Genomic DNA, 23,262 nt, shown 5'->3' on the forward strand with positions numbered 1-23,262 from the left:
AATTTGTACTCATGTCCAGATATTATTAGAATAATTAAATCAAGAAGACTTAGGTGGGCAGGCCATGTGGCACGAATGGGAGAGGAAAGAGGAGTTTACAGGATTCTTGTTGGGAAACCAGATGGGAAGAGACCTGTAGGAAGGCCAAGACGAAGATGGAGGGACAACGTTGAGATGGACCTAAAGGAAATCGGTAGGGATGGAAAAGAGTATATAGATCTTGCTCAAGATAGGGACAGGTGGAAGGCCTGTGTTGCTGCAGCCATGAACCTTTGGGTTTAAGAAGGCTAGAGAGTTAGTTAGTTAGTTAGTTATTTTATGTCAGTATGATGCAGTTTGAAAAGTGCCCTGGTACTTTTTATTTTACAACTACATCACTGGTTGGCACTGCTGATTAACAATAATGCCAAATCCGTTTTAGTCCCAGTCAGTCCATCCTTTGTTTTGGATATCTAAGGAATATGCTTAATTTGAGACATCGGGGGGGGGGGGGGGGGGACATGGAAGCTGATATGAAAATTTGGACAATCAAAATAATGTACATGTTGGAACTATTGTCTTGCTTAATTTTATGATGTCAACAACACATGGCAAGAAGGATCAACTTTCTAATGATGATGATGTTTCAGATATATTGTAAGCAAGAAGCAACTGCACCCCCTATTCTCTTTAATCCACCCTTGCAATTTTGTTAAACACTACAATAGGAAAAAAAAAGGTCAAATGAAGCTTGTATAATGAACTTTATTTTGCAGAATGATTCAAAATGCATGTACCTGTATTGCACAAGAAAACAGGGCATATATCTACCACAATTAGAAAATTTTCAATCCCTGAACTATTTTTAAAGTATATCAAACTAGAAAATATGTGAAAATTACATACACATACAATGCACAGGAAGGCAAAGTGCTGTTTTCACAGAAAGCTTCAGGTATCAAAATATTTAAATAAATGATAATACATAACTATTTCAATAAATAAATACTTTTGTAGATATTATTTCTTCAGTTTTAATATATATTATGTACAAATATTTTAATGAAATAAGTTATAGATCAGTGATCTTTTCCCCTTATATCCCATAATGTGAAAGTTGTTTAACACTAATAGTTCATTTCATTAACAATACAATCATAAAAAAAATCATATTTACAAAAATTTAAAACCTTTTTCAGGAAAAAACACAGCCACTCAAAAAGATACTTTAGAAAAGAAAGGTAAGTAAATTTTTCGCCTATAAATGTAACTTATATTGCACAAAAAAATAAGTTAATAAATTCCTATGATAAAACTAACAATACACAATTTCTGAAAAGAAACTACTAATTTCCTCCTTTTATTGTGTCAAGGATAAAAAATATTAGAAGACAAAAAATGACTAGCTTCATTTCTCTTTAGTTAAATCGTGTATTATGACTCCATCTTCATCGACAACAGTCTGTATTATAGCTTTGCAGAAGAAACACTCTCGACTGTTCATTAAGTGGTGGGCAATGCAGCATCTGAAACAATAAATAAAAGTACATCCATAACCAGTTTACATACAAACTATGTTCATATTTCCTAACCTCAGGCTCACAAAATTCTAACCCATCCAGTAAAAATATCAACTTCCAATGCTCAATTATTATCTGTTAGTGATGGGTAATTCCATTCATTTTGGGGATTCGTTCGCAAACGAATTGCCTCACCCGAAACCTGGTTATAAACAACAGACAAATTGGAAACAGGTACTTATGTAGAAATATATTCCACAGGGGAGGGGGGTCCAAACCAAGTCTCTCAGAAATAATAACAACTTAAATGTTTAAATTAAAATAATATTAAATAACTGGTGTAAATTAATTAATATTGTATTGTTTTTATTACGTCAATAGGGGCCGGTCTCTGTGGCAAAGTGGTTAGCACACCACGCTACAACACAAGAGGACCCGGGTTCTAATTCTAACTGGGGCATGGGTGTTCTTTGTATGCCCCCTCATCAATTTCCTCATATCATCACTCATTCTCATCTTCACAATTAGCCAAAAGTGGCAGAAATGTGAAGTAAAATAAACCAAATCAATCAATACATTAATAGGTATAAAGGTGATAAGATCACCAAAATTGATCTAAAAAACTGTCCTGGCAAGGAAATTTGCATAATGTTAAATAGATACAGAATTGAATAAGAAAGAAGTATGCGAGATCCAGTTGACGGAAAGTAAAGTTCTTGAGTAATATTTTTGCATATTATCCTAAGTTGTAGTGTGCATAAATCTTCTTTGATACTGTCCTCTAAACTCGTATTATCCCAATAAAATCCTTGCCTTCCAATAAGTTTGACGAAAATAAATAAACCATTGATTAATACAGAAATGTTAAACAAATATATTTTCATTAATTAATTCAGCCTTTATAAGGGGCCCGGTCCTCTTGGACACCCGCTAAATACCTCCTTGGCTAGAAGATTTGTATTCTTTTCTCTAAGCAGCACGAATCCGCTCGCGAACAAATTGCCAAGGCCTTCGCAACCGACTGACAAGCTAGAAGATCGGTTTCTTTGAATCCGTTCGCAAACAAATTCACTGATCTGGTCACACACGACCGATAAGCTGGGTGTTCTGTTTGCTGGAATCCGTTAGCGAATGAATTTGCTGATCCAGTCATCAATCACCAGCTGGAAGATCTGCATTCTTTTCAGCTGTCCAGATACGCGAGGCCTGCCTTGCCTGCAAGAACCAATCAGAGAACACAGTTTCGGCTATTCCATAACCTTTCATTCGTCTTTGCCACACACCTCGCCCAGCAGCAACCAAAATAGTCCTCATTACGTAGTACCGAATGGTACTTCGCTTGGAAGAATGACATCATAAGGACCTGCTTTGCATCGATAGGCAGCCAAGGTCTTCGCTGCAACACCACACACACCCCTCGTATGCATTGCATTTGTTCAGAACAATGAAAACAATATATTTTTTTAAACAATTGGAGAGTAAATGTGTTTCTTGTGTACTTATTACTTCATATTTATGAGAGACCATATTTTTATGAAAAGCATTCCCCTCGATATAGCACTGTCCGGTCTCGGAGTTTGAAACAATGCATCCTTTACTACACATTATTGTTCAATACATAGCACTTATGTTTGTCATTTTGTTTATGTAATTTGGCTTCACCCTCACCGCCCGTTGAAAGCATGAAGATTAAAAAGAAAAAAAAATGCATAATACTAACAAATCAGACAAATATATAACTTACACTCAAAGAGATTATGCTAAAATGATCGGAAAAGGAGGCAGAACAATGGGTGATTAACGACAGGCTGCATAAATATTGTATTTCAATTTTACGTCACTTTTCTGTCATTTTCAGTAATTACAACAACTGAATGACGATCACATGATAAGGTGGCTCACGACAGAGTAACGTGACCCATAAAGCACCCAGACTAGGACTCGAACCCGGGAGCTTCAGTAGAATTTTCAGTAAATTAGAATGCACATTTAAATGAAAACTTTGTAAAATAAACTAAACTAAACTAAACTGATTTGCTGGGCGACTTATTTCGAGACATAAAATAATGAGGCAGCTGTCTGATTTGTTTACCGTTTGATGTACAAACTTATGTTGTTGTTTTTTTGTTTTAATGATTTTTTTTTTACATTTTTGTATCTAATAGATACACATTGTCAAAAAACTTGTTGGAGTTTAAGTTCAATTTGTTCTCATGTCTGAATTACACCTGGAGTTTAAATTAAGATCCCCATCGGCATTGAACCCTGGATCTCTTGATTTCAAGGCTACAGTTACCATTACGCCATCGGGGAGGCCCGAGATATTTCTTGAAGAATGAGACATAACCCGAGACAACAATGCTCCTTCACTCAAGAAACGAGACGTGATTATGGCAGCTCTCACCACATAAATGAAGAAATAAATAAATGAATAACTTTCCCACATTTTCTTTATGCTTCTGATAAAACAACAAATTTGGCAAATGGTTGCAGCATTATTTTCTTGCGTAAACAAAATAAAAAAACATCACCTTCAGTGTTTTTAACCAGTACATTACCTTTCTTCACAGTGGAATTTGTCCTTCCCTGAGTGAATGGGAGGAGGGAGGGGCTGGTTTCTAACTGTATACCCCTTGTTGAACAGCACTGGTGCTCACATGAATGGCTATGGTTGATGTTACGCTGGAACTTTGTTTCGTATCGTGGGCAAGAACAAAGGAACGAGCAGCTTCTCCCGAGCAGAAACTTGTCCTTCGTATTTGTTCGCTACTGAGCCGTTTGAAAGCGGTCCGGTGAACCAGAAGACTCGTTCATTGAAAAGATTCGTTCGTTCGCGAACGACTCATCTCTATTAGCTGCTTGCTTACATATCAGAGGCACGTCAAAAAAAGGGTCGATAATTTTTTACTTGGGACTGGCAACACTGACGAAGCTGCAGGTGCATGGAAGCATGCTATAGTAGTATTCTGTGCCTGCAACAGAGGTATATTTCTCAGTGTGGAGGTGCATACGTGCATATAGCAGGAAGTTAAAATTGCTGCTGTAATAGAAAATCCCGCCAAATGCGAGGTGAGGTCGGTGATTAGATTTCTCAACGCAAAAGTTCTGAGTACAGCTGACATTCATCGGGAATTGTGTGCCATTTATGGACCAACAGTAATGAATGAATTAAAGGTAAGACAATGGTGCCGTGCTTTTCGGGAAGGACGTTCAAATGTTCATGATGACGAGCGAAGCAACGTGTTGATGAGAAAGTGCGATCCAATCACCATTTCACCATTACTGATCTAGGCAAGGAGTTTCCTGAAGTGTCTGATAAAACATTGCACAGAATTGTAACGGACAATCTGGGTTATCGCAGACTGTGTGCAAGGTGGGTGCCAAAAATGTTGAGAAACACTCACAAAGATGAAAGAATGAAATCAGCACGTGATTTTTTGGCCCGCTGGGAGAAGGATGGGGATGACTTGTTTCTTCACACAGTGACTGGAGACGAAACCTGGATGTCATATGTCACTGGCGAGTTGAACCGTATTTTGGGACCAAAAAGGTGTAATCCTTGTGAAATTTCTGGAACCGGGACGAACCATCACAGCAGATGTGTATTGCCAAACACTCGTCTAATCTGCGACGTGCCATCCAAAACCGGCGAAGAGTAATGTTACGGTCTGGAATTTTGCTTATTCATGACAATGCCTGTCCACATACAGCTGACCGTACTGTTGCGACAATTCAAAAATTCCGATGGGAACGTTTTAAGCACCCACTATACAGTCCCGATCTTCCCCCAAGTGATTACTTCCTGTTCCTTCATTTCAAAAAGTGGCTTGCTTTGCAATGTTTCGATGATGTGAAGTTCTCAAGACATCAGATCTCAATTGGCAGAGATCCCAGGTGGCAGATTTCTACGCAGAGGGTCTACATAAACTTGTTCCACGGTACCAAATTGGTTGGAGCGTCATGGTGACTATGTACAAAAATAGCCAGGGTATGCACTTGTATAGCATCAAAATAAAAATTTTCGCGCTTGATTTTATTCTCTGTAATAACCAATCAGCTCTTTTTTTTTTACATGCCCTCGTATGAAACTCCCCAGTAGCAGTGGCATAACCTGAAAATTGAACCTGGTGTAGTGCAACAATTCTTATGTATTGTATGTATTTATTATATACCCCACTATCTAGATGAATTAGCTGTAATAGAAATAAAACACAAGTGAAGGGTCGGGAGGGGGGGGGAACAGTTAAGTCAATTTTCTGAAGTAAGTGTTGAAGCTTTCCTGGCGACGAATGATGAAAAGATTCTCTCAGGCCATCGACCAACTCACCTGGTCAATAGCCTGCAAGAATCTTTTCAACAAGTCAACAAGTCAGTGATGTCATTTCCTGCAATGTGGATGCTGTACTGACTTTACAACATGTTTTCTTTTGAATATTATGCACACAGAGGAGATGTACGACGTAGAAATTTTCAGCGAAAAATGCAGGCTCGACCAGGACACGAACCTGGGTCTCTGGCATACCGTGTCATTGCTCTAACCACTGAGCTACCGAGCCAGCCTGGCCTCGCCTGATTTTTTGTGTTCCTGTTTTACCTGTGTGGAATCGTCTCTGCCAGTGCTACTGCAATGGGATCTGTTGCCAGGTCGGCTCGGTAGCTCAGTGGTCAGAGCAATGGCACAGTATGGCAGAGACCTGGGCTCGAGTCCTGGTCGAGCCTGCATTTTTCGCTGAAAATTTCTATGTATGTTTTCTTTTGTTTCATACATTTACATTCATGAAAGTACATGTTTTCTGTACCTTTTCATTTACATGGTGAGTAACATTTTGCAATTAAAATTAATTTTTCTGGAGTTTGATGAGCATTGACTTACCTGGTTTTCTCCCCCGACCCTTCAAATGCATGAAACTAGAACAAAAACAGAGGTTCGACAACTTCAAATTTTATGGCAATTTCAATATTTTTCATATTCCCTTTTCACAGAAAACTGGATCTAGACTTTCATTCACCAAGATAAATTTCCCTTCATGTAGCAACACTGCCTCTCTCAAGCATGGCACAGAAACAGAAAGGAACTAACATTATTCTCTCACCAATGCTGTTGTAATATATGCAGTAATAAAACAATGTATATATTATTTTATTACAAAATAACAATAACGAAAGTTGTGAACAGTATTTAAACTATTTAGGGACATGGAAGAGTAGCCAATGATAGCTGGGATGTGTCTGGATAGAAATGGAGTGAGTATTATCTTAAGAATTATCATTTGACAAAAGATCATGAAACAAATGTAAAGTGGATGTAAAAATGTTGAGTTTCTCTCTCTTGTCCTGTTCACACCAATGGACATTTCCACTCATTTTTTTTTACAACAATTTTAAAAACTACACCCTGGAAAAATGACCGCTGCAAGTTCTCGCGTTTCTCTGCGTCCAGTTTAAGGCAGAAACGAGACTTCCAAAGTTGCGAGGCTAGCGTTGCGCTGAAAACACGCCGCCGCCATGTTACTACGTCAGTCCTTAGGGAGAGCTCGTTTGTCGTCTGCTTCGAGCGTCCAGTTCCGGATGGGTAGCCTACGGTGAGCGAACACGTGCAGCAGTTTCACAAATCTGTACCGATTTAAATACTGGAAGGAGGAGCGATAGGAGAAAGGAAAGCTATGCTTTGTAATGATCATTCTTCTATGAAATATCCGTGCTGCTCACGTGCAAGATAAATTAAAGGGTTCAGTTGCGTGTGTGTTCTCAGGCCATACGAAAAATATTGCTTATAAAATTGGTTGCTGACCAGACACTCAAAAATCATTTTTAAACTTATATTTATCGATATTTACCGTAACCTATGTAGTGTAAGATAGGAATTTTCACTTTATTTATAAAGCCTATTTAACTTTCTCTTCCATAATGCAATTTCAGTTTGTGTTCCATTTCTGTTGCGCAAATTATGATCAAATATGTTTGTGCAGATAAGAGAAAATACACTGAGAAGATTACATTAGTTGCACAGTACACATCTATACTTAGTTTATGTATAATTATTACAAGGAAATAATGTGTATAACCATGGGCGTATTTAAGGGGGATTCAAAGGGTCCAACCCCCCTCTTTTTTTGGTTCACTAAAATTACCAGTTTCCTTGTTCTTTCCGCTTGTTCATAAAAAATTCCTTCGGACTTATTTCATTCTCTTAAATTAGAGACGTATAGGACGGGATACGGATGGGAAGGAAATTTCGTAATACCACACACCAGATGGGACTGCAGACCAATATCTGCAATTTCCTGAGAGTTTCGGAATTTCTGCGATAAGAAACTGCATTGAGACTGTCAAATCAGTTATTCCCCCCCCCCCTCGAATCATATTAAAGAAATTTGGTTCTTAAAAACGTAGTGACACAAGATGAACAGAAAAGTATCAATACTAAGTAGCATGACTTCGTGACTACAAACACACAACTTTGTCGGGTCCAACATCCCCTCCCCCCATGCTCCCCAACAAGCTACCGGCCAGCAGTGTCCTGGATTTTCACTTACGAAATAAAGCAACCCTAATCATACCAAAAGTTGATCCATCCCTCACCCCGTGAACTATATATACGCCCATGTGTATAACAATATCCCATACTGAAATAGTACGATATAATTATTTTGAATTTTGTACTGCGAAAAAAGCCGCCTCATCTCGTTACCGCGAACGCATTAATTGGTTGGTTCACAACTTCACCACTAAGGATCCTATCGAGACGAGACATGGCAGCCTTGGTCTCGTTCTCGTTGAGAGTTGTAAATGTCTGTCTCGTGTTTATTTGTAAATGTCTCATTGACAGTCTCGTCTCAATTTATAACATCCGTCTCGGTTTGGGAGGGCAATTCTCGTTCTCGTCTCAAGTCTAGAAAAATATAGAATTAACAACGTATGCAAAGGCTTATCATTATAAATACAAAAAAATCTCTCTTATTATTTTTTTTGACTCCTCGTTTCGACGGTACAGCCCTCAAAAACTGTATATTATCCTGCTTATATATGCAAACCAAACTGCAGATTCAGAATTACCAGGAATGAACTGGCGTTGTAATGATTATACACAAAATTCATGATTTATCTGAGGAAGTCGCATGTTCAGGTTTGACTCTCGACCTGGGCATGACTGTTTCCTTGTGAGTGACATTTCATTGAACTGGAAATTGTTACATGGGAGGATGTTTGCTCGAGACTTTGGGGACAGCTAGGGGGATGCTTCTATTGTTAATGTTAGTGTTGCTCACGAGACGAGGCATGTTCCGTTTCGTCTCATAAAAGGAGATTGGACAAGTGAATGTTTTCGAAATGAGATGGGACAGAAGAAAAAGTTCGTCTCTTATCATGGCAGGTTGGGTGATACTCAGTTGGTGGTAGTGTGTGTGTGGGGGGGGGGGGTGTACTCCTGCACCCCGACTTCGAATACGGCTTGTAGTTCTTCATCTTCATTGTAGCGATTAGCCAAAAGTGGGAAGAAATGTGATGTTAGAGATGATAATTAATAAATAATTTATAATAAATTAACCATGCGTTCTCATCGTTGCGGTTAAACGAAGTGAACGGAAAAGTGACGTAAAAGTAGGCTAAATATAAAAGTTTGCAATATATATATTAACTGAAGAAAACTGTCATTTACTGCAGGAAATTGAAAAACTCACCGTACCTTTTTATACCGTATCACCTCTTATATTGCAGAAATTGGCGTGTAAACCAGAGTGTTCTAAACGTATTATCTTAAAGTTTGCGAAGAAAATATTATGACGAAAATAATTGTAATTCCAGAAAAGGCATTCCTATAACATTAAGTTCTTGCCAGTCAGAACTAACCTATGTATTCGCAATGAGCAAGGCTGTTCACGTGTTCAGCCATTGACTGTTACAAGGTTTGCTTTGTCACCCTAATGGGAAAAACTCTCTAACGAGTGGCTGAATTATAGTAAATACTGCTATACTGCTAGGGCATAATTCATCTCCAAGAAATGGAGCACAGATTTTTGCACTGGAAGTTGTAAGATACTTGTTTTACACAGTAACAAGTGAATTTCCTGTCGCTTCCGCGGCTCTTGCTAAGTTGACGGGACGAGCAGAAGCCCCGCCTCCACGCATTTCTAAGGGATGACGTCAGAGGACCTCCTGTCTGTGGAGAGAACGTTTTCAAATCTGTGACGTAGGAGGTGAATTTCAGCGGTGTTTGAAGGCGTGTTTCTCGAGAACCGAAACAAATATCGCCGAGATATTTTGCACATCTCATATTTGTGTCATTATCTGTAAAATGAATGGATTTAAAACGTTTTTCATGTCAAAGTGGAAATGTCCATTAGATAATTATTATTTTCCTGTAGTTTACGGTTATTACAAGCATAAGAAAACAGTTTTTCGTTGTGACGTTTCACAACACATCACATAAAATTCACTTGCGAACCCATGAATAACAATGTAATTTCTTTCCTTGATCTCCTTGATCTGCAAATTAAGACAAATGACGCAACAATTCAAACATCAGTCCATAGGAAAAAATTAGCAGGGGAAAAATACATCCATGCCAATTCAGAACATTCACGTATAACAATGGATAATATATTTTTAATTTTTTTCCTGAGAGCACAAAGACTATGTTCTAATAATAAGGATATCAAAAATGAAGAAGAAAGGCTTTTTTAATATAGCAAAACAAAATGGCTTTCACACTAACAGAATAAACCAAATCAAAAAACAAGTCGCAAGAAAACTAAAGGAAAAGAGAAATACAGACAAAGATGAAAAATCTGTTGAAAATAAATTTGTGTGCATTCCATTCCACAAGGGATTCTCACATAAAATTGCCAAAATTTTTAGAAGATTTAATTTCAAAATTGTCTTTAGATCACCAAGAAGTTTGGAATGTACATTTAATGAATTCAAAATGAGAAACTCTCTACCAGATGTGGAAACCACAGGAATATATAATATAAGTTGTTCATGTTCAAAGGATTATGTAGGACAAACAGCAAGGAAAATGGCAATAAGATCGCATGAACACGATTTGGACATTATACATCTAAACCCAAGAACAGGTTTGTCAGCTCACATCATCGAAGAGAAGCATTTGATTAAAAAGAGAAGGGTTTTAAAAAGATTGATGGGAAACATAGAGTTGAATGTCTGGGAAGCTGTTCATTGCAGAAGAACACTGGAATAAATTAAATAATGAAAATGGTAACATAGATCCAGTATGGAGTTTTCTTTTCACAAATGGTGTAAACAACCATCTTTAAAATTGAATGTAACAGAAAACATCAAGAGACTTTGTGAAAACAATGATGACTTTGAATTACCTGATGATATTTGGGATTCATAATTTTAAATAAAAAATAATGTGATAAAAAAAATATCTGAAATAAAAATAAAAAAGACTGCTTCTTTTCAGTTAGGTTGCTATAATACAACAATGTAACATTGACAACATCCATTATATAATGGATTATTTTTGTTTACAAAATTGCTAACCATTGTTATAACTGTATCTTTAGTCAAAATGAAAATAAATGTCTGATGAAGGGAGCGTGTGTTCTCCTGAAACATCACAACGAAAAACTGTTTTCTTATGCTTGTAATAACCGTAAACTACAGGAAAATAATTCTACAATGCAAGCAATGTGTACATACAAGAAAAACTATTAGAAAATTATACTTCAAGTTTATTTTCGGGATACGTAAAATAATGACGTAAAAATAATCCAAAACGACCAATATTACATTCCGTCAAACAGACATCCGTGACTATGCAATCCCACACAACGATAGTGTTTCTCAGTTTGTCTAACATTCAGGCTAATATGACTTTGTGTTGCGAAAATGACTGATATTAGTGTGGAATCCATACTTTACGGGGTCGCTAAGATGAATAGTGACACTCCCAATGCCGTTCAACTCCAAGACACCCCTAGGGGTGGGGGTGGGAAGGGGGTGCAATGTAAAACGACCGATATTAGTGTGGAATCCATAGTTTACGGGGTCACTAAGATGAATAGTGACATTCCCAATGCCATTCAACTCCAAGACACCCCGGGCACCCCTAGGGGTGGGGGTGGGAAGGAGGTGAGATGTAAAATGACTGATACGGGGTCGCTAAGATAAATAGTGACACTCCCAATGCCGTTCAACTCCAAGTTCATTTTGCACTATAGTTAGAATTCATTATTTTCCTGTCTAATACAAGATTGGGATAAATAAATATCCGGGCAATGCCAGGTAATCAGGTAGTATATTTATAAAACAAAACCCCTTACCTGCAAGACCTATGATTGCATGGTTTAAACGTTGCACTAATTGGGTATGCATAGCATATGGGGCACAGTTCTTCTTCACATATTGACTTCCTCGCTGCTTTAAACTTGTGCTGAAACACATCCAAATGATGAATCATCGTCTTCACATCCTCTATCTCTTCTGTGGACACATCATCTGCATCTGAAGATAAGAAAACATCTATTAGCAACTTTATGATTAAAAATTACATCAACTTTGCATAAGTATTAATTGGCAAGCTGTATTTGAGACATATGTGGAATATACCTTCACATGGAATGAAAGTTTACATAGTATGTACCTTTTTAGGATTGGAATCCAACAAGTGATGAAATGTGAAATAGATGTTGTTATTCTATTCTATAATATTCTATTAGAACTGTACACACATTTTTTGCAGTGGCGTGCATTCAAGCACTGCTTCGGTAAAAATTCGAATTTTGCATAACTCCCAGGATAATAAGACTTCCCGAAAGTGTCGAGAGGCATTTTTGCGGAGCCCATGAAAGACTAAAATGCCGCAAAGCAGTGACGTGTGGTGTTTTTATCAAGGCAAGCCTGCCCCTTGATGGACTACTGTTTATTTAAAAATTATATATTCAGTGCTTCGGTTATCTAAATGGTCACCGCACGCTACTGATTTTTTTGGAAGGTACTCTTTCTTGCAGTACACCCTGTACACTACATTCTTGAATACAAACTAGGATCTAACACCTGGACCTACAGGATTTAGTTCATAAGTTGTTCTTTGCATCAGTATTAATGAGTGAAAGGGCATATTTTAGTTTAAGAGCACTGTCCACCATTTTTTTTCTTGTTATGAGACTTGTTACCATATTGTGTGATGGGTGCAAATAGCCATTGTGCTAATAAACCCTTAATTTAAAAATCAATTAACAAGAACTTTTTATTTTATGAAGCAAAGCTGCAATATTCTTAACCTTACTCATAGATGCATTCGTGGTGTAATCAAGAACATGCTCTCACTGTCTTTACTTTCCTCAGAGGTTGTAGAAGCCTGGAACAAAAGCACTTTGCCCACTTGATAGATCGACAAATGCAAAATTAAATTTTAAGCCGCAACAAGAAAAAGTTATTACTTTTATTAACCTTGTGGAATGCATTTAAAAAACCTACTTACACATACGAAATGAAAATGAGTGTTGAGATTTCTGTTCCTCTTGGTCCTCTCGTAGCATATCTCCCAAAACAAAATGTAGGGACCCTAGCTGGAAACTGGGTTCAGACAAAATGGCAGATGTAACTTTTGGAGTTTCTTGAGACGATACTGAAAAAATAATAATAATTAATACACACATACGTGGATAAAAAATAGCCATAATTTATAATTACTCAAGTCCAAATATATACTTACCTATTACCAGTTCAATGGCTGAGTGCATTAAGTGGTTGACTTTCATTCACTGGTTCAAGTCTTGGCTTGGGCATCACTGTTCTTTACGAGTGTTTTTTCATCAATTTCAACTACTCATCAAGCATCCTCTCATTGAAATTAGCCAGTAGCAGAAAAACTGATGTAAAATTATGAAAATACATACATACCTATTAATTTATCTATTGGGTACAGTCACTGTACAAACATTTTACACTATGAGCACCTGGTGTACAGTTCTGGAAAGGTTTCCGAGCTTTCAAGAACTAAGGTCACTCTCATCTTCAAGGTAGCATGCAGCTCGGAAACCTTTCCAGAATTCACCTGCTCATTAGCTCGAGAGAATCTGTTCATAATTCATCACCAGGAAAGCTTCAAGACTTATTTTACACTATATTTTTTACTGATTTTTCACACTGAAGTGGTGTCATGTAGGGGTTCATGTTTATTCTGCAAAACAAAATCCTCTGAATTTCCATTACATATTCATTCAAAAATGGATTTCCCCATTTATCCTTTTCTCCAGGTTTTTGACATCAGTGGAAACCTTGGTTGTGCTGCATATGGTGCACTTTTTTTTGTCATTATTGTGGTTTTCAAGTGACATGTGGTATAGCAGTATATTACTTTCATCTCAGATCTGCTTTACGGCACAATTCATATGTGCTTGGTACCAAGTGGATACATATTGCTGGCTGAACGTCATGTTGTTGTATGTCCATCTGCACTAACCTTTCAGGAGAGCTGATTGAAGTTTGATTTAAGTGAAGTTTATGTGGATTTTGAATACACAACAAGATTTGCACAAATATTTTATTAATGTTGATAATTCACACCACTTGTTATCTAGATCTGTCACTTCAGAAAGTGATGCATTAGCATGTACGGAACACAATAACGTCATCAACTCATTTCCGATGAAAAACTGGAGATACAGCAAAACAGCATTTAGCCAGTTAAATCAGTTTTGATTTATTTATTGAGTTGCTGTTTTAAGTCCACAGTAAGGCTAATCGGGACGACCTACAGTTTAAAGTGGGATCTGAACCACTGTGTGCCTCCACCGGGTATCGAACCCAGGCCTCCTTGATTACAAGGCAACAATGCCATGGGGGAGGCACAATATCAGTTTTATTTTGTACAGAATATGACAACATATTGATATGTAAACCACCCAAACATATACACAAATATTTTGGCTATGGTTCAAATCTTGGTAAAACAATAAAGTGTTTACTGATGGAAACTTAAGTACTTTTGATTATACAGCAACCCATATATGTAAAGTAATATTTTTTTAAAGTATAAACAAACAAAGAGTATACAACACACTTATACAAAGGGGTATGAGGTAAATGCATGACATTTTCATAACTTAACATTGATCTTACTTTAGATTAAATGGAACAATGTCAATGAATGATGACTACATTCAAAAGACAAAATGATAAACACAATGCAATATCATACCCTAGCCAGGACTCAAACTCAGTACTTCGAAGGAAAGGTCATAAGGTTAAGCCTCAGCCAGTAAGAAGACAACAAACTGTAAGTTCAAGACGTGGTGTAGTATTATCATTATTAATGAAAGGTACTCTGCATGGAGAATTACAAACAGAAAGCACAATTTCAATGTACAATACTCATATATGATTGTTTTCCTACACTACTGCAAACAAACAGCAACATTATAAAAGGGATATTATTAATTATATATGTAGATCTCACACAGGTTTAAATGAATGGAGCATAATTTTCATACAAATGTTAACATTATTCCAAATGATTCTATCGACAACATATCAACTTCATTACATTTCACACATAACATAACTAATAGACATGGGCATTGGGAGGAGAGGGGTGTCAAATGGGTGTATCGACCCCCTTTCAAATTTAAATTGTATACTGCAAGCTACAAAAAAAGCATTTTTATTGTTAACAACACAAATGAAGGTCACTTAGTATTTAAACAGAACAATCAAAGTAAAAGCTGCATTAGATGGAAAAAATTGTAAAATGCAGCAACCATGTTATATTTTCACATTCCAGCATTTATCCCAAAGAATAAACTGTTCCACAGTATTCAAAATTCCAAAAAAATAGAGTTTCATGCGAGAGGTCAAACAACATAAACATAATGCCTAAAAATGTCTTTAACTGTTCAAGCTTGTTCTTGAACAAAATATGTAAAAGTTAATAACAAAACAGAATAGTTATGCATTTCATTACACATTTGTACCTACATACAATATAAAAATATAATGAAAAATAGTTGTGCTGGATATTCTAATTATTTTTCTATGATTGTTATTACTTCTACTATTTAAGTTTTATCAATGGCTTGACCTTCTCTAAAAAATTTCTGATAATGCCCATGCTAAAATGCTATATGGGTCATTCCATATGAAATCAACTAGGTCCTCAACCTTACATTTTCTGATTCATTTGAAATTTGGTATACTGGAAGAGCCACTTGAGGTAGCATGACTTTGCAGATCCATATCATTTGTATTTCCGAAATTACAGTGTTGCAAACTGTGCGATTTTGACCATTTTGCCAACATCTTGTTAACTTTAAATTGCAATATTTCGGCAACTGGGTACCTATAGAAGGGATTGGAAATGTCTTGCAAGCTCTTTCACATGAGATATAGCATGCCTATGCCAGGGTAAAAAAAAACAATTGAATGTGGTGTAAAGAAAACTTTGGTAGCCCTTCCTCAAAAATGGGTCTTTTAACACTTCTTCATACATACACTATTACTCAATACGCGTACAAAGTTCAAAAAAGGGATGCCAATGGAATCCGGCGTTATCTTAGATTTAGGTTAGGTAATGGATGATGATAGATTTTGATAGACAAATTCCAGATATTATTTTCCTGTAGTTTACGGTTATTACAAGCATAAGAAAACAGTTTTTCTTTGTGACGTTTCAGGAGAACACACGCTCCTTTCATCAGACATTTATTTTCATTTTGACTAAAGATACAGTTTAACAATGATTAGTAATTTTTTTAAACAAAAAGAATCTGTTATATAATGGATGTTGTCAATGTTACATTGTTGTAATGCAACTTAACTGTGAAAAAAGCAGTCTGTTTTATTTTTATTTCAGATTTTTTTAAAATTATGAATCCCAAATATCATCAGGTAATTCAAATTCATCATTGTTTTCACAAAGTCTCTTGATGTTTTCTGTTACATTCAATTTTAAAGATGGTGACTGTTTTCTTATGCTTGTAATAACCGTAAACTACAGGAAAATAATTCTATAATGCAAGCAATGCGTACATACAAGAAAAACTAAATTCCAGATATTCAAAAGTAAAAGTCTAACAGAAATCAAATACAATATTGTTTGAATTAACATACATTAATATGTTGTTTAAACTCACATTTATTAGAAATACAGGGTGACTCAAAAGTCTGGTTTCATAGGCAATTCCGTTATTAGAGCGCATAGCGACAAATGAAAAGAGGGGAAAGTTGGTGGAAATAGGTGAGTTTCAATCTAAAGTGCTAGAAATTTTCAATGTAGCATGCACCATTCAGGCTGTACACAGGTGCGACCCTAATTGTTAACCACAAATGTCACATGCTTGGCTCGGAATACTGTATGTCATCGCAATGCCATACAATTCTTGGTAAATTAAGAATTGATGATCATAATTGCCTCTTTTGGTGAGTTCCATACTATGATAATTTCAATTTATTTTAATATATTTGTTTGTTATCATGGATTTTCTTCACACTTAAAATGTCACATCTATTTAATATATGTAAATAACCGTTGACTAGAAAGTAATATTGTTCTTTGGCTTTCATTAATATGATTTATGTAGATCTCTAATACATACTTAATAGTAGTGGTGGTGGTGGTGGTAGTAGTAACAGCAGCAGCATTAGTAGTGATAGTAGTAGTAATTTAACTATAATACAATACTGGTAATGTGAATTTGAATAAACAGTTTTTGAAAAAACCCTCCCCCTTGATGAATACGTGTACGCTACTGGTTTAGCCTTTTCTAGTGGTCTGGAGAGGGGAGCAGGAATGGTAGTCACATGTTCACGTTTATTTACTTGTTTTCTTTGCCTTTAATTATCATCATCCATTCTTAAGTTACCATTTACTGTGTGTTATTGCAATGCCATACAATATTCTGGGTGAAGCATGTGGCATTTTTGGTTAACAATTAGGGTCGCACCAGTGTACAGCCTGAACGATGCATGCTACATTAAAAATTCAAGCACTTCAGATTGAAACTCATCTATTTCCACCAACTTTCCCCTCTGTTCATTTGTCGCTATATACTCTAATAACGGAGTTGCCTATGGAACCAGACTTTTGAGTCACCCTGTATTTCTAACAAACAGGAATATAAACATCTTATTCCTGTACATTAATTCAAACAATATTGTATTTGATTTCTGGTAGACTTTTACTTTTGAATATTAGGAATTTATCTATCAAAATTAAAAGACCCATTTTTTGAGAAAGGGCTACCAAAGTTTTCTTTATACCACATTCAATTATTCTTTTACTCTGGCATAGGCATGATATATCTCGTGTGAAAGAGCCCTTCAAGATGTTTCCTAAGCTGTCTGAATCACTTCTATAGGTGCCCTGGTTGCCAAAATATTGCAATTTAAAGTTAACAAGGTGTTGGAAAAAATGGTCAACACTGTAATTTGGATATACAAATGATATGAATCTGCAAAGTTGTATATTTTCTTACCTCAAGTTGCCCTTTCAGTGTGCCATATTTCAAATGAATCAAAATATGTGAGGTTGGAAAGTTCCTCTTCACTTTGTCGATTTTACATGGAATGCCCCATATGGTCATGCTGAAGGGTCACTACACTTACCATGACACAAACCTATTTCGTTTCTCAGGAGAGCTAGCAAGATCCCAATAACAGCAGCTAAAATAGGAAAGTGGTCCACTGTTTCTAAATCCGGTATCTCGAGAAGAACAACATGCTGGAAGCATCCAACTTGAGAGCTGACTCGATTCAATACTTGACACAGCAGCTGCAAAGACACATGCATCAACATAAGAAAGAAACACGACCTCAGGGGTGTAAAATACTCACGAAACATTTAATTCGTATATTTACACCCTATAAAGTGCAGATATGAATATACCAAGACCACTAAAAAATATTTCACTGATTCAATGTCAAATTGCCAATATTCTATAGAGTCCAGGTCTGGTCAATTAACCTATGTACATAAGTAACCAGGTGACTGCTCAAGTTTTCCAATGTTAATTTTTGTTAAGCCAGCCACACACCGGATCTGACAGGACGTGGTGCAATGCAACATAAGTTCATGCAGTCATTTTGTTTGTGAGCTAAAATATCATTGCAGATTTTGTCCATGTACAAAATAATAATAGGCAGATATGAAATTTTGGCCGATACCAATAAAGTACCGATATAAAATTTACCGATACTGATAACTGATATTCTACCAATCCGATATAAAATTAGAAATGGTCATTGAAGAATCTGAAAGGTTCATTGACCTCCTTAATAAATGTGTGTTTCAAGGTGACTGCAATGCAAAAGAAATTGCATATTTATACATTTACTTTTTTAGAAAGTAGGGCATGGAGATTATCCATAAAAATGACAACAAAATGGCAGAATTTTGCACTAAATTATCAGATATTTATCGATATATTGAATCAGAAAAATAATCGGTAATTTTACCGATACAGCGATATGCCTATATCGGCCGATACCGATAGAGTACCAATTAATAGGTCCCATCCCTAAATAATAACATAATTCAGGAAGCGAGTAACGATACATCAGAATCAACGTGTACATAGAATTAATGTAACAATTTATATGTTTTGAATTGATTCTACATAATATTCAATTGAATTCTTGTTTTAAGTCCACTTTATGGCTAATGGTATCGAACCTGGGACCCTTTGATTACAAGGCGACGATGCTACCAATGCACCACCGGGGAGGCCGATTCTATATAATGCTGCTACTGTGGTGGCCACATGGGCTGTTCAAATATGATTTTTTCTTTTGTCCACATTTTTGGTCTGTAATTACAGGTCTGTGATTGAAGAGAATGGATTTGCACATGTCGCAAGCTGCTCCACACGATACCAAATTCTACAGACTTCCATTGTTTGGTCGTTGGCTGGTCTTATTTAGCGTTGCTATTCTACCATTTATGGTTAATCCCGATGATGAGTGATAATATGATGAAAATGATGAAGGGACACTCGCAAAAAACACCCATGCTGGGATTTTAAACCAAGCAGGTGCACATAAACTCTACCACGTCAGCGACTGCTAAGTCTTGCCTTAGATAGTCGAGCTGCAAATACAAGGGCATATGAATTATACATTTTCTCATAAAAATAACAACATGTTAGAATTTTGAACTAAATCAAATGCTCTTTATATAAATATCAAGTTTTGATTACCAGCAAGTGTACTGATGCCTAAACCAGTTCATAATGATAAGAGTAGTGTCCCATGCATATCTCTAGTAATAATATACTAGAGCTGACATTATATATGTAGATATAAGCACATCCATGTGTCGATCAAATTGTCAATAATTTTACACAGCTCTGGTATTTCTGTAAAAATCATGATTTTGTGTAAAATTCTACCATTTTGTTACTGTTATATGCATATAAAAAATAGTTTATATACTGTGGTTTTGCAAAGTTAATGCCAAGGTACATGGTTTCCTTTTGGCTAAACCAATTGCAGTCACCTGCTTGATGATGAAAGTGCAATTTTATATCAACCCAGTAGAATATCAGAAAATTTTATATTAGTATGCTAAAATTTTATATTGAGTATATCGATCAGAAAATTTTATATTAGTATGCTAAAATTTCATATTGAGTATATCACAATACTATCTTGAAAAATCTATACTGAAGGTTTTCTCATGACCTGTACTTTTAAGTGTGGACTTACTACTGCACGGTGTGGCGACCATACAAGATTTAAAATCAGTACAATGTTTACAAGCAACAGTTGAAGCACAGGTAGATAGATCTGTCCATTAAACAGTATCATAGAACAGGCAGTCACAAACAGAATTTGCTTGAGATAGATCAGATGTAATATTATAGAAGTCGAAACTTAAAAATATTTAACTGATTTCTGAAACTTTCTTCTTTCTTCAATTTCTTACCTGACACAATCTAGCAAGCAGTAAATCTGCTGATGGTCTGCTGCTATCTGTAAATACCGCTGGAGCTATGGACACAACCATCTCAACGACTCGAAGAAGGGAGAGTGCCAGATCAAAACACGTAGCGCAGATCTTAAGTTGTTTCGATTCTATAAAAACACGTTCTGGTCTATTTGATACATTCTGAATCTGGAATTGCATATAAAAAGACATAATTTGTAACAGTTTCATTGTTATAATGTATATTCTTTCTGTGTATTGTTAATGAAGGTAATATATTTTGTTAAATTATAAATTTAATAATACAACACAATAATGAAGTGTAAAATGTTTTAGTTTTTATCTACTGTGTAATTATTTTTATTAGTTTATAATAGTTATTATTATTGCATAATAGTCATAACCATGATAATAATAATAATAATTATTGTTATTGTTACTATTTCTATTCAAGTTTTACATGTAAATGGTCTGACCCTTCCTCTCTACAAAAAAATATCTGGCTATGCCCACGGCTGTGGCAACCATGAACCTGGACCATGTGTTTGCAAACATACAAGAAAACAAGCAAGTCTGTTCACCTTGATATCCTCTACACATTGTGAAAGTTTGTTGGGACTGTAATCCAACACCCTGTATATATCAAAGCACAAAAAACTCATTTAAAAAACATGATAGTTACCTCTTGAAGCATGCCAATGAATTCAGAGAATGCCCAGTTCAATTGATTCAACACTGAATTGATGAAGGCTGTAGCCAAAGCCTCGTCCGACACCAACACCTGGGCAACATGCTCTTGAAGCAATGGCGATGGACATGGCTCTGAAAGAAAGAAATATACACAATTCTTTTACTCTATTCAATGTGACATACAGTGGCGTAAATTGTACCTCCGCAACCCCCACGGTGCAGAGGGGCACATCAGTTTGGGGGCGCAGTAGGAATGATTAATTAAGAAATACAGAACCGATAGTTCACAAAGGTTTTCCTTTAGGCGTTAAAATATATTTTCAACCAAACATATTTTATTTCTATGTCCTTACAACTGCAAACAGAAAATGTTAATCACTAGAAAATTAGTGAATTACCACATTAGAAGAAAACCTTCATTAGCTGAATAGTTCAAGTCATTGATTATGTCACCTAAGGGTAGACGACAGGCAAGAAAATATGTTTCTCTACCGTGCTTTAGAGATTGTAGTAAATCAAGTAAACAATAGATTTTGGTGTATGAAACAAATGAAAGAAAGCTTCACCTTATTAAGCCCCACCACCCTAATGGAACTCACAGACAAACAGTTAGTGGAATCTGCTATTTTCTGGGAGAAATATGAAGAAAATGTATCTTGCACTGTAGCTACAGACATTGTTTGTTTTCGGAATATAGTGTCAAAACTTAATAATAATAAAAAAGAACATCTGCGAACTTTCAGAATTCCTGTTGATAGGAAAAAATATTCTGGCTAGTAGCATTCCTGGCGTATGCCCTGCTAATATATGCTGTATTTGACCATACTTGTGACATCTTCATCAACTGAAAGGTTGTTTTCGAAGCTAAATTGATCAAAGATTACTTGAAGAGCACAATGACAAGAGTGAGATTGAGTGGACTGGCGTTGATTAGTATCGAAAGCGATCGGGCTCGAAAACTGGACTTCACTAAACTAGCACAAGAATTTGCTTCCATCAAAAAACGCAGAGGACTGGTAATAGGCAATTAACAATATCGTATTTTTTGTAGTAACAGTGAATTTTCATATGTAATTATAATGTATACTTTTCTACAGTTTGTCTGTTGTCTTAACCTTTCGTACCAGTTTTTACATTGATTCAAATTACATGTATATATTTGCATATGTCTAATATAAATGTACGTGTGAATTAATATTTTAGAAAGGAAAGCTTTTTTTTTTTTAAAAAAAAAAAAAAAGAGTAGGGGTGCACAACTGGAAGTTGAACTTAATGTTGCCCTAACTTATGAAAATCTACTAGGTACAAGAGCAAATAATGTGTCACTTTGCATACTTATAACTTTTTGGCAGATCAATTCTACTTTTCTTTTGCCTTGCAACACTTCAGTATATGTATTATAATAAAACAATAAAATTAATATTTTAATTCAATAATTTTGTATACACATATGCAATCATGTACACTAAATACATTCTTTCTGCTCTATAAACTACAAACAATGTTTCCATCTCTTACCCTTATTGAAACTACAGCGTATACATGTGTAGGTGTTTCACTGATAACCTACTGGTTTGAGGGTAGATTGCCAGTGATATGGATTGAGAGTCCAGTTCTCATTATAACCATAGTAGTCTATGTGCCACAACGTGGTTTAACTTTAATATGTGACCTTTGGAAGATATTGAAGAGAGACTCATGTCTGCATTGTAACATAAGCTTTAAAGTGTGTCATTAGTTATTACTAATTGATCACTGCTGTTGCCATATGACATGATAGGAGGTAGGGTAATCACATGATATTTAAATGAGCAGTGGTTATTTTTGACAAAAAAAATAATAATAAACCTTGACATTAAGTACTACTCTAAATAAAAAAATATCCTCAGAAAGCAAGAATGACAAGTGTGTATTTCTTTGTATGAGATTGAAGCATATATATTCCAGCAAGAAATTCAGTACCATTTTTTATCCTGAAATTCCGGTAGAGTCCCAAGGATCAGGTGCAAAGTTCAATATCAGTGAAAATAAAGTTTTTAAACAATTTCTTCTTCTTCTGATTACTAAAACTTACACAATATTTATGATGACTGTAACTTATGTAAAAAAGCTTGGAACATCATGTCATGTCAATATAATACGTAGAAAAATGTACAGAAATGTACCATAACCCTTCATCGCTTG

General features: G+C 35.8%; 1 protein-coding gene across 4 annotated transcripts in view; it reads right to left on the reverse strand.

Annotated features, from left to right (window-relative positions):
- Nucleotides 1-735: 735 nt before the first annotated feature.
- Nucleotides 736-23,262, reverse strand: part of LOC145995987 (E3 ubiquitin-protein ligase RNF123-like) — an 86,529-nt gene continuing 64,002 nt past the window's right edge. For 2 of the 4 annotated variants that reach the window (XM_083132142.1, XM_083132123.1), the window contains exons 14-19: nucleotides 21,071-21,210; nucleotides 20,389-20,577; nucleotides 18,084-18,237; nucleotides 12,949-13,095; nucleotides 11,789-11,969; nucleotides 736-1,505 (exon numbers count right to left, since the gene is read on the reverse strand). In XM_083132142.1, the coding sequence (XP_082988268.1) occupies nucleotides 1,388-1,505; nucleotides 11,789-11,969; nucleotides 12,949-13,095; nucleotides 18,084-18,237; nucleotides 20,389-20,577; nucleotides 21,071-21,210 (929 nt within the window). In that variant the 3' untranslated portion in view covers nucleotides 736-1,387. Of the gene's footprint in view, nucleotides 1,506-11,788; nucleotides 11,970-12,948; nucleotides 13,096-18,071; nucleotides 18,238-20,388; nucleotides 20,578-21,070; nucleotides 21,211-23,262 lie in introns of all 4 variants that reach the window. The other 2 variants (XM_083132132.1, XM_083132115.1) reach the window with 1 other exon arrangement.

The sequence above is a fragment of the Lepisma saccharinum genome, chromosome 1 (assembly GCF_977018435.1).
Source record: "Lepisma saccharinum chromosome 1, izLepSacc3.1, whole genome shotgun sequence".
Lineage (NCBI taxonomy): Eukaryota > Metazoa > Arthropoda > Insecta > Zygentoma > Lepismatidae > Lepisma > Lepisma saccharinum.